The 16586-nt window shown below is 35.2% G+C and overlaps 1 protein-coding gene and 1 non-coding gene across 4 annotated transcripts in view; one reads left to right on the top strand and one right to left on the bottom strand.

Annotated features, from left to right (window-relative positions):
• Positions 1-16586, bottom strand: part of by (blistery) — an 80625-nt gene that overhangs the window by 58983 nt on the left and 5056 nt on the right. For all 3 annotated transcript variants that reach the window (XM_053765910.2, XM_053765996.1, XM_053765827.1), the window contains exons 2-3: positions 2258-2366; positions 1757-1794 (exon numbers count right to left, since the gene is read on the bottom strand). In XM_053765910.2, the coding sequence (XP_053621885.1) occupies positions 1757-1794; positions 2258-2366 (147 nt within the window). The remainder of the gene's footprint in view (positions 1-1756; positions 1795-2257; positions 2367-16586) is intronic.
• Positions 7120-7191, top strand: TRNAM-CAU (transfer RNA methionine (anticodon CAU)). The gene has a single exon. It is a non-coding gene; the product is annotated as a tRNA-Met (tRNA).

Genomic DNA, 16586 nt, shown 5'->3' with positions numbered 1-16586 from the left:
TTGAGCATTACTATATTCGTTGATTATATTAGTACGTAATTCAATGCGCGAGCTATGATAAAAATTTTATCCCACACACCAACAACCATTTGGTGTTTCCAAATTCAGTTGTATAGCAATTAAACAACATACAGTTAACTTTATAAAATTAATTCATAGCCACCACTTACAAGTATAATGATTGAATTATACGTGAAGTAATAAAAAAATATGAGTTTGGCATTATTTTAATTTGAAAACAACGACGCCAAAATAATTTCTGTTCAGTATTCACCGCGACTAACGCGTCACGCGATCATTTCCTTTCTACCCCGAAAAAAAAATCATTGAGTCATCGATACAGACGTGATCGTCGGACGTCCAACATTACGATGAACTGCAAATGAAGAGCAGAATATTCCCAAAATTGCAATCAGTCATCTGAAGTTAATACCAATATTTGTTAAGGTTGTTGACTCTGTAAACATCTTGTTGTCGAGTGATAAAATTCTGAAAATGATTTCAGAGCAATAACTTTGCATGTCACTGTTCACATCTTTATTTAGTTAATCAAAATTATTTATAATGTGTTCATATTTGGCACCTGATATATTCTATCACAACTTGAGAAAAAGGGAAGGCGTAATGGGTAGTGTAGCAAATACAATACGAATAGAAGAAAGTATTGCGTCAATAGCTACATTACATATCTAATGAGAAGGTACTACCTAGTAGGAACCTACTCGTTAGATTATTTTAAAATAACTAATATGTCGTATTTACTATATAATCATAATGTTCATAATAGGTAGGTAATACCAAATAGTTATACGGTGAATACGACATAATTGTTAATTTAAAATAAATAGCAGAGCTTTAGACAAACACAGCCTCTCTCCCATTTCAATAATTTAACACCGGCAAAGTGATCACGACGTCAATTTGTTACGTTATAATCTGAAATGGCTGTATATTATTTGCTCAGTGTCCAATTTCGGAGAGTCAAGGAACAAGACAATAGAAGCGTGACCGCCGGACGAAGAGATTACCATCACACCTGGAGCTGGCGGCATTCGCCTATTACGGCCCGATTAGTATCTACCTTCTTTATGAATTTATTTTAGAATGTAAATTAGTCTATTATGTGTGTTTTCATTATCACACCCATAATCATAATTCAACTCGATAAAAAAATATATTATATGCAAAATGCTACTAGTGCCATCTGTCCAATGTTGCGTGTACAATCTGATAAATTCGTAGCATCGTAGCCGCAAAGCGTAGCGCATAGTAGAACCGCTAATAATATATGCGCGGACGCATTTTCGTCTGGTTTACAAACAAATGAAAAATCTAGATGGCGCTACTGATATAAGTTAAATGCTACTTACTATCCGGTTACATTTTAAATATCATTGTGTTTTTACGTACATACGTGTATTTTAAAAATAACATATACCGAATAAACATGCCTTACTATTTGAACAACATAAGGAAAAGGTCTTTTGATATCGGCAAGTTCCATGACAACGATTATTATGCCGGCTCCACACTATATGCGAAAAGTTCGTCAAACTTTGGGTATACATTTCTAATTTACCATTGCGGTAAATAAAAGCACTCATATAGACTACGCAATGTTCATAAATTCGCGTTAGCATCTATCCGAGTTCGGCTATACTCTGGAGCCTATGTTATGCGATAGGAACGGCAAACTAGACTGTAGATAGCCTGTAGGGAACTAACTTACTTATATTGATTACAAAAATACACTTACCTTACTTTCGCAGGCGGCGTGACAAACATATTTGCAGACTGCAACAAAAACAAAAATATGATAAATCTCTTTTTACTTATGACGGAATACATATTTTTATTATAAAAAACTATTGGAATAAATCTGCAATTAAACGTTATTCTACATACTAACAATACAAATAGCTAGAATTTAATTTGCCAATGCACTATGTACATGAAACATAAATAATTACTGATTATTGCCTGCGGCTCAGGGTCCTAATTATGTTTCATGTTTTTCGCCGTTGTCGACATTTCATACAAATAAATACACAAATTCATACAAATAAATACACTTGCTTACATGCAAATAACTACATTTACTAAAAGGTTTTAAATTTTCCTAATGAGTTTAAAAATTGCCAACATAGACACAACCGCACGTCACGTTACTCTGCATGGATCTTTATGCTACGGTCATAAGTATAAGTGAGTGTGCAATGAATTTAGGCAGGTTGATGTCCTGCATGTAACTAATCACCTCTACAGCAAGAGCCCAGGTTGTGTATGGGCTGGTGACACCAGTGGCACGGCCGCGGCTTGCGGAACGACTTGCTGCGGAACGCGTGCGCCTGCGCCACGCCCTCCTTCTGCGAAAACAATGATACACATTTATACAGACCTCTGCAAGCTATGTGACATTACGCTTAGCGTTTTGTTTTTAAATAATCTTGACTGTATATAGAAAATCAGTTCATTGCCTTGAAAGTGCAGTAATGAAAGTGTTTATAAATGAGCTTACTCAGAACAAGCTATATTTGGCAAGACTATAGATCTCACAACCAGGTTGAACAAATAGCTGGGGGCTAGCGGAGGACTAGAAAGCGTTTAACACGAGCGCGTGATATGACGGGTCTCGGCGCCATTGTAGGGAGAGACCATACAACATCCGACAGCCATTAAAAAGGCACGACCACCGACCATCTAGTCCTTATACCTGCCCGTAGCCCTTCGTTAGATGACCACAATGGATCGGTGGGAGACGAACATTCCATTCACAAGAATATTCACTCGGTGATTACATACCTTAGCATTCGATTTATAAAAGTTGCATTTCAAATGAACGATGAAAGGACAATAAGACAAGTATAATTCACTTGCAGCCTTTGTTTACAAAAATGTGTAAGGAAACTTGTAAATTTTGAGTGACAGTTAGTCATAATTGAAAACAATAAGGCATATTTTCATTTATTTTCATGTATATCCAAAATAGCCTTGTTTTTTCAAACATAACCTGCTGTCTAGGAGAGATGACCCTTGTGCCACCCGTTGCACACCGTTTTATTAATTAGTTTGAATTATTTTTTTGTGTAAGGATCTTGTTTTGGTGCAATAAAATATTACTTGCTCTATAAATTAAAAATATTAATTTAATTTCAAACCTTAATTTCAAGTAGAAATTTCTACTATCGATTATTTATGCGTAAGGTACGTCAAGCAAACTTTACAAGTTCTATCTCCTCTGTATATTACAAAAGCAGGTATCGCTTTGACAGCACAATGCGGGAGTAAATAATTAGTTTCTATTGAACGACAGGGACTAGATGCAATTTGCATTCAATATAGGAACGGAGGCCATGATCTTTATCTCCTCAAAGCCTGATTCGTTTACACTCGTTAGCAAATTGTGACTGACAGATACGAGTACAAGTCTTGTTACATCAAATTTACGTCGGAAAGGAAATTGGCTCTTCTCGTCTTACTTTAATTGATGTTTACTGGCCGGTGAAACATAGCCCGTGTAAGCAATTTGTGTTGGAGAATAGTAGGTTTGTTGGCTTCCGATGGTTAAAGCTAGGTTAGACGCTCGCCGGAGTCTGGCGCCACATTTGCAGGCCAGATGACGGCCAGTGTGTTCCGCGTTTAAATAAATCATTGCGTGTTATCTGAATACGCTCTCTGCCCTGCATGTTCGAGTGCTTTTAACGCAAGTACTTGTTTGTCTGTGATGCGTCATCAGTAAATATGGTTTGGTAGGTACTTCTCTCTTCATACACTCTGTCTTATAATTTTTATTATTATTTACGCCATGGCATCGCAGAAACAATGATAAATAAAAAATTAAGTTAATTGGAGAAATATAGTTATTATAAAAACAAAATTGTTTTATATGTCAAAAAGTAGGTACAGCTGATTAATAACCACATAGGTAGGTATCAAAACTTGTTTCGCTTAACTGAGTTCAAATAAAATTTCGAATACGTTTAACTACTTAACATCGTAACAAATCACACCACGCTCAACTCGTTGCACACACACAAAGAAGATTTCGGCTTCCACACTTTTGTACATCATGTGAATAATAATCTATTGGAATCTACTACACACAGCACAGGAATCCATACGCTCCACACGTGGCCTTTCGAGCACCTGCCGCGGCTGCCAGTGACCGCGCACGCCTGTACTACAAAAAAAAAATACACAAACGATTCGGTAGCTTCACAGAGAGATTGACACAAAACAGATATAATAAAGCCATCTCACATGCTCCATTAACTGAATCGAATTTCATTGGACAGCTGGTTACATACTTTAATACCAAACAATGCATTTGTGCTGCCGAGTGGCCGGGGCAAATAGATATATGTTCTTTTAATGATACTGGACGACCGAACATATGCACCGCATTTCAACCGAAATTGAAATAGGTACCTAATGAACTCATTAAACAACAATAGGGACCGCTGCCCATTCAATAGACCACAAAATGTAAATTGTAAATGCAAATTGTGTATAAGCAAGTAAATTGAAACATGCATTACTCTATGGGGCATTGAACATCCCAGCTAGACAATTAACATCCTTGTTTTAAGAAATATATTCCTCCAGAAGTAATTTATTAAATTACTGGGGTAAATTGGAAAAGGACTAGCGGTGAAACCCGCGACACCCACCGTGTTCCGCGCTGACAACCACCGCGGCAGAAGGGAACCCACAGCGTTTGATTGACACAAATGATTTAACTAGTCAAATCCATAGATAATCAAATCGGTTCCTTTTTTCCAACGTCATAAATATAATGTTCCTATGGAGCTTGTATGACAGTGATATTCTAGAAACATTCACAATATACTATAATGCATTTTATTTTTTACCCAATCGAGAAAAGGCTTTAGCTTTAGATTATATTTTATTTCCTCCACCATTGTTATTACAATGTATCCTACCCATCTATCTATCCAAATAAATTGCAGAAGTGAACTTCCTTATTCGTACTTTCTGTTGAAACCTGACACCATCCAGTAGAAACATTGATGAAGTCATAGCCAGCAAACCACAGAATACTTATTAGTAGTGTCGTAGTCGTAGCCAGACAAATTATGCGTGTGACAATGTTTTTGCTCCTATCGGCTCCATATGTACGGATGTCACGTTCGGATTGAGAAAGCGTCGTCGCTCCTGTGTACAGATGCCTTTACCCTTCCTGGGTACTTTGTTATTCTCCTTCACTGAATCTTTGCGTGAAGATTTCGTGTTGAAATTTTACTATTGTATGAACCGCATTGGTAAATGTAAGACACCGACTAGCTCCATGGAGTTCACCAATTTAATTCCATTGCCCAACTCCCAATTCCCAATGCGGCTTTATTAACCGCCAATCGTTTCGGTTCTAATAATAGGGAATACGCAGTACAGGGCAGGTAGTGGGTTTGCTTTCGAAATGTGTTTTGTAATTTAGGAAGCTACCACAGCGCGGCTTATGCCAGGTCAGATAAACAGAAAATAGGGCATTCACAAAAATGTCACAATTGAGCCGCTTATCAGCTGTTGCCGAAATTTTTACAGCGCAAGTCCCTTACCTGAGGAAAAATATAATGAAGGAATAAATAATTTTACTACATACTTATAAAATTGGTTCTAGAAAAAAGAAAGTTGTTCATATTTTGTTATTTTATTGTTTAAAACTAACATAATAATTTATATATATTTGCCTAATATGATCTTGGGAATTATTATTAATTGAATGATAAAACTGAGCCGTTCCTGTGTGCACCATTAGGTCATACTTATCATAATAATGCATTGTCATCCGAACTAAACATGTGTACAAAATTTCATCTTAAACGGTTGAAGATTGCTTGTATCAATTTGAAAGATTCCACCCGAGAAGGACATGGCGACATACATAGTTACATTGCAAGTTAAATAAACGCTTGTAAAAATAGCCAGAGATCATAGGTAGGTAATAAATAATTTTACAACATTAAAACCGTATCGCTCTGCTTATTGTGCAGTACGCGCAGCGTGTTTTATAGCCATCCTTTATCAATAGTTATTCCACACAGTTCGTGATAACAATATAATAAATAACTTGTTTTCCACGAACAGGCGCGAGTCGCCGCGACAAGTCAAGGGATTAATCCAGAATGTTACAGATGTAGAATGAGAGTATGAACAATGGTAGCCGTTACTCGGTCAGTCACTGTGATTAATTACGCGTTTCAATTAGGACGCTCCACGGGCCCTGCTGGGCTCCGCCCGCAGCCGCGTCACGCTCGGGAAGATGCACTGCTTGGCTAGGCGTCGGACTTCGCTAATGCAAGTATGAAATGTTCCCCAAATAATTTCATATTAAAACTAGCTTTTGCCTGCGGCTTCGCCGGCGTGAATTGTAAAATCTCGGTCATTCTTTAAGAAAAATGATGAAGAGTGTTTACCAATTTTCAGTTTTTTATTTTGAAAATTTTATTAAGTACAATGTTTTTAAATACAATATTTCACCCCCCTTTTAAAGAGGTTGAGGGTTAATTTTCAGAAAAATCTGAAACACGTGTTCATTAATTTGTTGTAAACAACTAAAATCATTTTTTAAAAGTAACAACTAACTTCAACGGTGTAGAACTTTCATATAAAAGGTTTTCACGCCTTTCAAGCCCTTCGGGATGAATTTCCAAAAACGTTTTGGCTGTTCGTTGTCTGTCAGTCAGTCAGTCACTCAGTAACGGAAGCGTTTTATATTTATATAAATTGATAGATGATTATAATTGAGGTTTTATTATCATCAGTATGTACATACATATTATTACATTATGTACATATATTTAATATATAACACAGACAAGACAAGCACTTAAAAAAAGAATCAGCAGACAACAATCTGGCTTTCGGAAAATCCTTGATACACTACTTCCGTCAATGACATATGAACGAAAACATGAAAGAAACATTCACATACGTAAAAAATACGTAATTAAGCTATTTTATTTTCATCCAAGGTTAAAAAGAAAACCTATTATTTTTAAATATATCTAAAAGTAAATAATAAAATAAAAGTAATAAAATAAAAACACGGATTGATAACGAGCGTAACTTAAAACTAGAAATTTCAACGCTTCGCTCAAGAGCAGAGTGGCGCAGTGGAAGCGTGCTGGGCCCATAACCCAGAGGTCCGTAGATCGAAACTACGCTCTGCTAAAAGACTTTTTTGCTCATTTTTTTTACACATTTGTTTTTTTTTTCAATGAATATATAAACAATTAACATATAAATGTTTAACACAAAAAAAATAAAAAATGTACAAATTTAACTAAGAAAAGACAGTATAAAAATTGGTTTCATTGTTTTTTTTTATTAGACATTATTATTCTATAACTGTCGGCCCCGGCTTCCTGATGGTAAAAGTAAAACCATAATAAATTATACACCTAAACCTTCCTCAGATATAACTATCTATTGGTGAAAACTGTAAAAAAATCTGACGAGACAGGGATGGACTTCTCGTATAATATGCATGAAATTAGTAGGTACTTCAAAGTACTTACTACTTGCCTACTAATTCCATTATATTATTCCATTATACTATTATTCTCAGTTTGATCATGGTGATAACGTGATGATAGTAAAACAAAACAAAGTTGCGTGACAGCCAAATGTTTTTATTTATAGGATGTGGAAATAAAGCAATATAACTTCTTACCCCTGCATTTGTTTGAATGATGATGACTGGACACACCCTCGCTTTATGGTGGATGAGGGTGAATCCCTCTTACCTATTTTAAGTAACATGAGTAAAGGTGAAACTTTATATTACTTAGCAATTTTGTTAAAAAAATATAATAAATTTTAGTAAGTAACGGTATTTTTAGTTTGAGATATTTATGGTTGTGTAGTGTATGTGTATATTAAAAATATTACTGAATAAGTACGAATATCAAGTAATTTTATGGCGGCAAAGTGCATTGCCTTTAGTGCTTTAGCTTTAGCCTTTATTAAAATGTCACCAAAAGAATTTAGTAAACTCCTACTAAAGATAAAACAGATATATAATTATATGTTTTAATATGCAATTGAATGCATGAACGACACAGTAATATGATCTATGTCGATAAACTTTTGAACCTATCTATCGCCGAATGACCGCATAAACTGTGGTTCTCAAAATGTGCTCCGCTGAGCCCTAGTGCTCAAAGCATCTATTGAGTCGTTGAAGAAAAGATTTTTAATATATGCAAAATGAAATTAATTTTACAAAAGCGATATATTAAACTATTACAAAAGTTAATTTTTGCCGTCAAATGCTTTCCAAAAAACTTTGAGAACAGCTGCTGACTAAACTAAACAACAGTTAATTTTATAAATTATGCAAGCACGGTGCGCATGGAAATACCGCGCACGCGCACCCATAGGCCAAATAAAACCAATCCAATTACCGGACGTTTACTTTAATTTATTTAAATTATACATTTGCCCAAACAAATAGATGTAAAATGTTTTGAGATTTATGTGAGCACACAAGATTAAATTTCGAAATCAGCTTGGATGAAACGTACTACGTACTGGAGCTATTAATTTACAGGCTTTCCACATTTTAATCATGATTCACTTTTTTACATACATAGACTTTTTTACAACAAAATAGATTTAATTGTATGCTTTTTATAGTACCACTCTGACAAATCCAGCTTTTACCCAAGAAAGAACTTCATGTGCAGAAGTAATCTTAGCAATTGTTGTGAAACTATTTTTAAGGAAAAACTGACAATCGTGCTACTCGTTGCATTGCTGTCAAAAGATAAAGTAACCACGTCTGCGACAGTTTGCCAGTAATTTGTACCTTTTTGATAATATGTACATTAGAATTTGACGTGACGTGAAACGTGACGCGACGTCATTTGCAAATTAGACCTTCGCAGACTAGTGTTTGCGATGAATGCTTTTACTTTGATACGACAAAGAAAATCTGTCACTTTGATTCTTAAAGTTTATAAATAACTAGCGTCCCAGCTTCGCTCGGGTAAAAACCATAATAAATTATACCCCTTAACACTTCCTCAGGAATCACACTATCTATTGGTGAAAACCGCATGAAAATTCGTGCAGTACTTTTTGATTTTATAGAGAACAGATAGACAGAGGTAGAGGACTTTATAATATTTAAGGATAAGACTAAACGATGCCTTCGATGCCGTCGACCCCTTAAGGGATAAAAACGTGATGCTGTATTATATCATCGTTGAAACTGTACATTAGCATATGTGTAAACTACTAAAATATACTTGAAAGGTATCACACTTCATTCAGTGACTAAAAATGCAAAACCATATAGTCAATTAGTAATGCGTACCTATTGATTATCATAGTTAGAGCGCATTAACAGGTACCTTTAAGTAATTTAATCTCACTTTTCAGTTTCGCTTAGATTATTGATAAAATTCCCAAATTAACAACCACAGTAAACAAAACTAAAAAAATAGTTATATGTTTCTGTGATCGCCACATCTGAGCCATGTAGGGCTTAAACAGAGAAAGTTAGAATCACGCACACGTTCAAACTCTACCGCGATCAACTCTACTATAGGAAATGCTATCCTTATAAAGTTCCTTCCACTTCAAAAAGAATTTAGATTCGTTTTCAAAACGAATAGATATATCTATATGGATAGAGCCTCACAAGATTATGTACGTTATTAATAATTTCATTATACACTACTACTACTACTATACACTACGTCATTTTATTATACACTAGCTTTTGCATGCGGCTTCGCCCGCGTGAATTTCATAGCAAAATCTCAGTAATTTTCTGTAAGACTGGTAAACATATATGATTTAAATTCGCATTTATTCTCATCTTTAGTTCAATTTCCAGTTTACCGCTACGTGTCTCGTTCCGCAAACTTCTCGTACCGTTTCCTACATATTATGCCATCATATTTTTTGCAATGTGTCCCGTCCCGTTTCCCACTACGTGTCTCCTTCCCATTTCCCGCTCCTACTCCCACTCCCGCTTTCTGCAACGCGTGCCGTCCCATTTTCCATGACGTTTTACGTCCCGGTTTAATATTAACCACAAACTAAAATTAAAATTTTTTTGTATTTACTATTACTGTTATTATTACTGTTGGCACACTTTTTGTAGTAACAAAAAGTGTGCATTTATGTGCTGTAAATGACAAAAATTATCTTCGTGAAATTCTCTTGATGATGAAATAATCTCAATACTTTTAATCATAAAGATTGTTTGTGTAAAAATGCACCTTTTAATTTACAATATCTTTTTACATATAAAATGCCTTATTGATACTTAATTTAAAAGATAGTTCGTATTGTGTCGCAGACTTTTTTATGGATCTATACTAAAAACCTATATTATTGTAGTACATTGTATGCATATAATCAATGGTATAGTCAGCGACGTAAAGATTTTCGTTAGCGCTTTTTTTTCTGATTTCTTTATAAATGTTAATTAATCTGACTGAATATTAATTTATTACCAAACAAAAATGCCTATAGCAATCTGGTGAAATAATTTTTAAAATCGGTTTGGTAGCTTCGGAGATTACCAATTATTAAACATACAAATGCTTACCCTCTTTATAATATTAGTATGGATTTGTGAGAGAGAAGCCATAGCGAGATTTAAAGAATCGTGAATCGTAACGAAAGTTTTAGTGGCGCCATCTAGTTATTTATTTCGGAAGTACAATATATATATATATATATATATATATATATATATATATATATATATATATATATATATATATATATATATATATATATATATATATATATATATATATATATATATATCATGTTGTCTGAGCGAAACCATAGCGAGTTTTAAAAGTCTTGGTGGCGCCATCTATTATCTTTATGTTCAAAACTAAAATATAACAAAATTAAATTGAAAATTGATTTCTTCTAATTATATCTATATCAGACTTTCATCGATAAAAAAGTTTGTTTATATTCTGTTTACACCTTTCTACAAAATCGTCTCCGTGGATTGTTATTGTAATTTTCCTACAGGACCATCCTCATTTTCCGGGATGAAATATCTATAAGATGTTAACCCGGGATTCCGAGGCATTTTTGATTCATAATCCGTTTGTTAATTATCCTACGGAAGCCTGACCATTTACCGGGATAAAATGTATCTAAGATGTTAACCCGGTATATAAGGTACCTACATACCAAATTTCAAGCAAATCGGTCCAGTAGATTTCGAGTGATGCTCATTCAGACAGATAGACAGACAGACGGACGGACGGACAAAAAATTCCAAAACTATATTTTCGTCATCTATATCAGTAACTAAGTATATTCCATGAAGAATTAAAAAAATATATCCAATGTACAAATTTGGCCTCTCTTCAATTTTATTATATGTATTGATTGATGATAATTTGAAAGGGAATCTGAATTCCTTTTGAAGTAAATTGTAAAACGATGGTGTAGGTACACTAAATGCCTGCGATATTGAATTGAATCGAATGTGCACAACGGCTCCTTAGTTCCGACGCTCAACGGCTGAGCGGGCCAACGATAACGCCGGGAAAACGATAAAATAAGAGAAAGCATTGAACTACTCGTAAATCGAATGTTTTTGCCAAAACATATCAAGTATACGTCTGTTCCTTCTACATTACAATTACAGCTACATTGTGGATACATGGATATACGAATAATTGTAGCCCTTTGATCTGACACATAAGTTCTTTAACCGCTATTGTATGTAAATTTTTTCGTATTATTTACCAAAGAGGAAGAAATATTTTAAGTAAACATTTTCGATATGACAGTTTTTTTTCCACGCGGTTTTAATTATTTCGATGTTATCGTATTAGCTGCGTGTATTATTTCTTAATGGAATACTTCCGTGTATTGCTGATTCCAGGAGACCACCCGCGCCGTGAATAATGAATTTGCCGTCGTGTACGTCGTATTTGGCCGGGCTCGGAATCACGCCGGGTCCGGGTATTGCGGGCACCATGCGCACGCGCAACCTGACTGAACTATGTGGACCCGTGACCTGTCTACGCCTTTAGAACATTTTCTTATGCCATGTTCCTTTATATAGACAATTCATCAATTCTGAACATACAATAGATTAAGAAAGTGCAATAATAACACCTTGCTTTTAAAATTATTTTTAACCCAAAATTTATTTCTCTTCAACGTAAATTTATAACCTCCATTACATCTTTTTAATAAAAAATCTATTTATCTTCGTTAAACACTTAACAAGGCCTTTCATTGAATTAAATCTTGACTATACGGGTCAAATTAACCGAGATACCCTGCCCGCCAACCATAACTGATTGTAGGATCGTGAAGAGTCCCAAATTCCCTAAATCGTGGCCAGGAATCCATTTAATCTTTTCAGTAAACAAGGCTTAATGATAAACGTGAATTATTTCCCCAATTATATTCTTTGTTTATGCTGGAAAATGAGCACACAAAGGCCGAGTGGCAGAGGCTGCTCGTGGCTTTGTTTAGTCAGTGTTGAAACAGCTCTGACGTCATGTAGGTAGGTGTTCATATATGTGCGCGAGCACACCCAAAAACCTTTGCGCAACTATTCAGTTCTACATTTCAGATTTACAGCGTCAAATTCTTTTCCTATAGAGTTTGAAGTCCTATTGAGATAAATGCAAAAATATGCATGAACATGTCTTTAGTATAAAATCTGGTGAATGTAACTGTACAAGATAATTTCGTATAGGCGTAGCTATATATACAAACGTTATATAGCATTTTCTACTAATAGATAACTGAGGTATTCAAACTCAAGTAACTGCATGTAGACGTCAAGATCAATGTTGTAACAAAATGTTTACACGGAATTTCTGGCATATTGAGCTCAGTGACAACTTAATTACTCAATGTGTCAGCAGCTGGAGTGAGTGAAGAGAATGAAGTGATGAGGGGATGGCGTCAGCAGATGAAAGTCAGCTTGGGGCACCGCCGCTGGTCGTGCACGGGTTTACGACAATATCAAATATGTCGGCCACAGGAGAGAACAAACATTAAAATCTTACTCAAAATATTCAATTTTACTTTGGGTTTCCTCGTTTGTTAATTCAACTAAACCAAAAGCATATCGCTAGTTAAATCTAAGCTTGAGATTTAAGCAAAACAATTCAGATATGCAAATTCGGAAGAAAATAAATTGAGCAACCAAAACACTGCAATAAAGCTGGATATGTACAATAAAAACAATTTAGCAGTTCCAGGTAGGTCAGTCGGCGGAACTTCGGAACAATTGTCATCAAAGCTTACGCGTGCAGGTATTTCATTCAGAGAGATTAAAATTTATAAAAGGGAATAGTTGTCGTGAAATCAACATGTATAACAAAAACAATATCCACCTAGCTAGGGATCTACATAAACAGGAAATCGATCGATGTGACCGAAATTCCTTTGCTGAGAACGAAATTCGTTACAATTCCTTTAGTGAGTTGATAAATATCTGGACTCCTAGTACGTCAATTTAATTCACTCTGCGTCGATAAGTATCTGTAAAGACCTCCCACGTGGCGGTCTGTGAACTGAGAATTATCATCCATAACATGCTGCCGCCGAACTAACTTGGCCATTTGGATAATTGCCCTCCATTCAACCGTGAATTGGTAAGCAACTAAAATGCTCAAACATGGAACAAGTGTGCATACAGACCAGTCACTGCCCTATGGTAATTTAACTTTTGTTTAATAGTAAACTTCTCTGAATATCAGTTTAATTCGAAAATCTAAGTATTATAGTAAAATAGCTGAAAAACTGTTATAATAAAATAACACGAAATATAAAAGTATAATATTATGGTTTCCTGACAATTTAATGTCAAATGATTGTTATTATAGGGGCGACGGTGACATTGTCTCCGATGCCTGCGCTCTTCACCCTTCACTTCACAAAACTGTTCACTTCGCCACTTGAGTTTATGGGGACAAATTGTCCGCTAGAAAATAGTCAAGGGTTATTTTTGCGGTCGCATTGTGTTGGCTTCTGAGACACATAAATCAAGTTGCCTGCACTCCAGCCTGGCTCCGAGTACACCAGGTGGTCGGAACTATTTTTACTTTACTGTTTATGCACCAATAAGGGCATAAAATTTATTTTATTACTTCCATTCAAACGCGTTTGATTCATGGCAAGGAGTCGTTCAATGGGTTTTATTATTGGGTTCGTTACAATTGCCGGGAAGAATAATGTTCAAGCTCCAGAAATCAGTACTCGCGTTTAGTGATGAATGTAAACAGCACATTGAGGAAGTGTATGGAAGCGAAGCCGCGTGCTGGCAGCTGGCGTGTTTCGCGAAGCGTGATATTTTTTGCGATCCCGATGTTTTGCAATGCTCGACTTAAATTTCAGTAACGAAACTCCATCACACCTAGCAGCTGGTAAAGGTGACATGACAACTTGAATATTTTAAACCTGAACTGGCTTAACCTTTCTACTCGTGTTGTGTTTTGGTACTTTTAAGTTCGAGGAGAAGTTTATTTCATGATTTAACTAACTAGAAAATGAAGCCTTAGTGATAAGCATTAAAAATATGTCTAACTTAACGAAAATAAAATCCTAGCTATTATCCTCTTCTAGTCTGATTCGAACCCTTTGTTGTTTGTCAATCTAATAGCATTGAATAAATATAGTTAATTTGTATTCAAAAGGTCGGCACTAATATATTGCGCATCAATCATTATGAGGCCGCTCCTGCGCCGCTCATTAGAGGCATGGTACACCAGACATGTGCGAGTGTGAGCTACTGGTACTTCTGCTACAAACTAGGGAAGATATAGAAAAAAGACTGACTTGTAACATTATTTTCCTCGATAAGACGAGCCCACCCTCACAAAGGAACTGTACTGCATACACCTGTGTGGATAAGACATTTTAAATTGTCTCACACGACATGATAGTAGTCAGAAAAGATCTGTCCTCTCCATATTTTATTCTGCTGCCCCAGCACCGGGACCTCATTTCCGCCCGCAAACACTTCAGTTATAACTAAAACGCAAAACATACGCGTGCTAACTTACTTTTCAACAACTTTTCACAGACTCATTTTAAATTAAGTCCCATGCATGGTTGAAGTTGTGGAAAACTTTATCTACTAAAATGCCTTATAAACACCAACACAATGACACTTTCAATTAAACTGAAGAATTGTTTACAATTTGGTTCCCAGAGGCAGGCAGCACTGATAGTGGGACCTTAGATCCTTGGAATGTAGCGTAAATCCACAACTTATAATAACCATAGAATAAACCTTTCGACTAAGGTTACCCTACTCTGAATCATAACTGGTCTAGAATTTTATTTTAGAAATACATTTATTCAAAGCAAATCTATACTAATATTATAAAGATTTTTTTATAAAGAAAAGATTTGTATTTTTGTTTTTTTGTTTGTAAAGGATAAGCTCGAAAACTGCTGCACTAATTTTGATGAAATTTGGCACAGAGATAGACGAAACATTGAGGAGTGACATAGGCTACATTATTTTAGAAAAGTTGACCCCATAAGGGTCTAAGGTCAAAATTGAAAATTTGTAGGTAAATAATTTTGTACATGCCAATCTCCGGAAATACTGGACGAATTTCAATAATTGTAGCCTTTAAAACTTTAATAATAAATAAAAAAGGAAAATAACAAACATACACTTTACAAAAAAGACATCAAAAGTAATCGCAAATCCACGCTCTTTACCGCTAGGCCAACGAAAACTTACTGCGTGCGACGAAATTTCAAATGGTATTTTAGAATTGTTGACTCGTTAATTTTAAATGCATTTTTTTTTAAAGGAGCTATAAATTACATAATTTCGGAATTTTCAATTTTCAACGGGAGTAGTATAGGAGGTTTTGAGTTTCCTGTGAAATTGCAAAATTTTCAACATAAATTGTCATATATTTTGTTCATTTTTTCACAACTTTAACCATTATATTGATGCATACATGATATTTCATGTTTACATCGTAATAAGTACGTGTACGCATTCCTGAGGAAAAGGGCCTTGACAGTGAGACGACAAAGTGTTTCGTTTTTACCTTTATGATATAATATTATGCCTGGAATAAAATATTCCATCCGAATTATCTAAACTACATACTTCCCAAGCGAGATTAGCAAAAATACGTGGTATTGGAGTATCTTCCTCAGAAAACGCTGATCGTCTCGCAAGTCAGTAAATATGCAGCGAAATCGCGAGACAGAAAGCTAAACCTCGCTGGTAATATAGTAATTAAATCTGATTATCTATACATTTAGTGTTATTTTTGAGGAAGTGTAGTATAGAGTAACATAGGCACTTACTTAAATTAAGTACTTACTTATCAGTATTAGTACTTAGTGAACTTTATGTCCATGAACAATTTCATGAACTCTCTACTAAATATGATAAATCCAACACGGAATTTAATAACAAAGAATTTTCGAGTGAGACACAGCCGATGTCTCTGGGGGAACCCAATGATAGGCAAGTGGCGACGCTATTTTGCCCAAAAATCAGATTTTCTGTATCTTTTCTGTGTCTGTAACATTATTTTATAATATATTCTGTAATATTAAGCGGTCGGGTGTCA

The sequence above is a fragment of the Plodia interpunctella genome, chromosome 1 (genome assembly GCF_027563975.2).
Source record: "Plodia interpunctella isolate USDA-ARS_2022_Savannah chromosome 1, ilPloInte3.2, whole genome shotgun sequence".
Taxonomy (NCBI): Eukaryota; Metazoa; Arthropoda; class Insecta; order Lepidoptera; family Pyralidae; genus Plodia; species Plodia interpunctella.
Note: the sequence above shows the minus strand (reverse complement) of the source record. Positions and strands in the feature narration are given on the sequence as shown.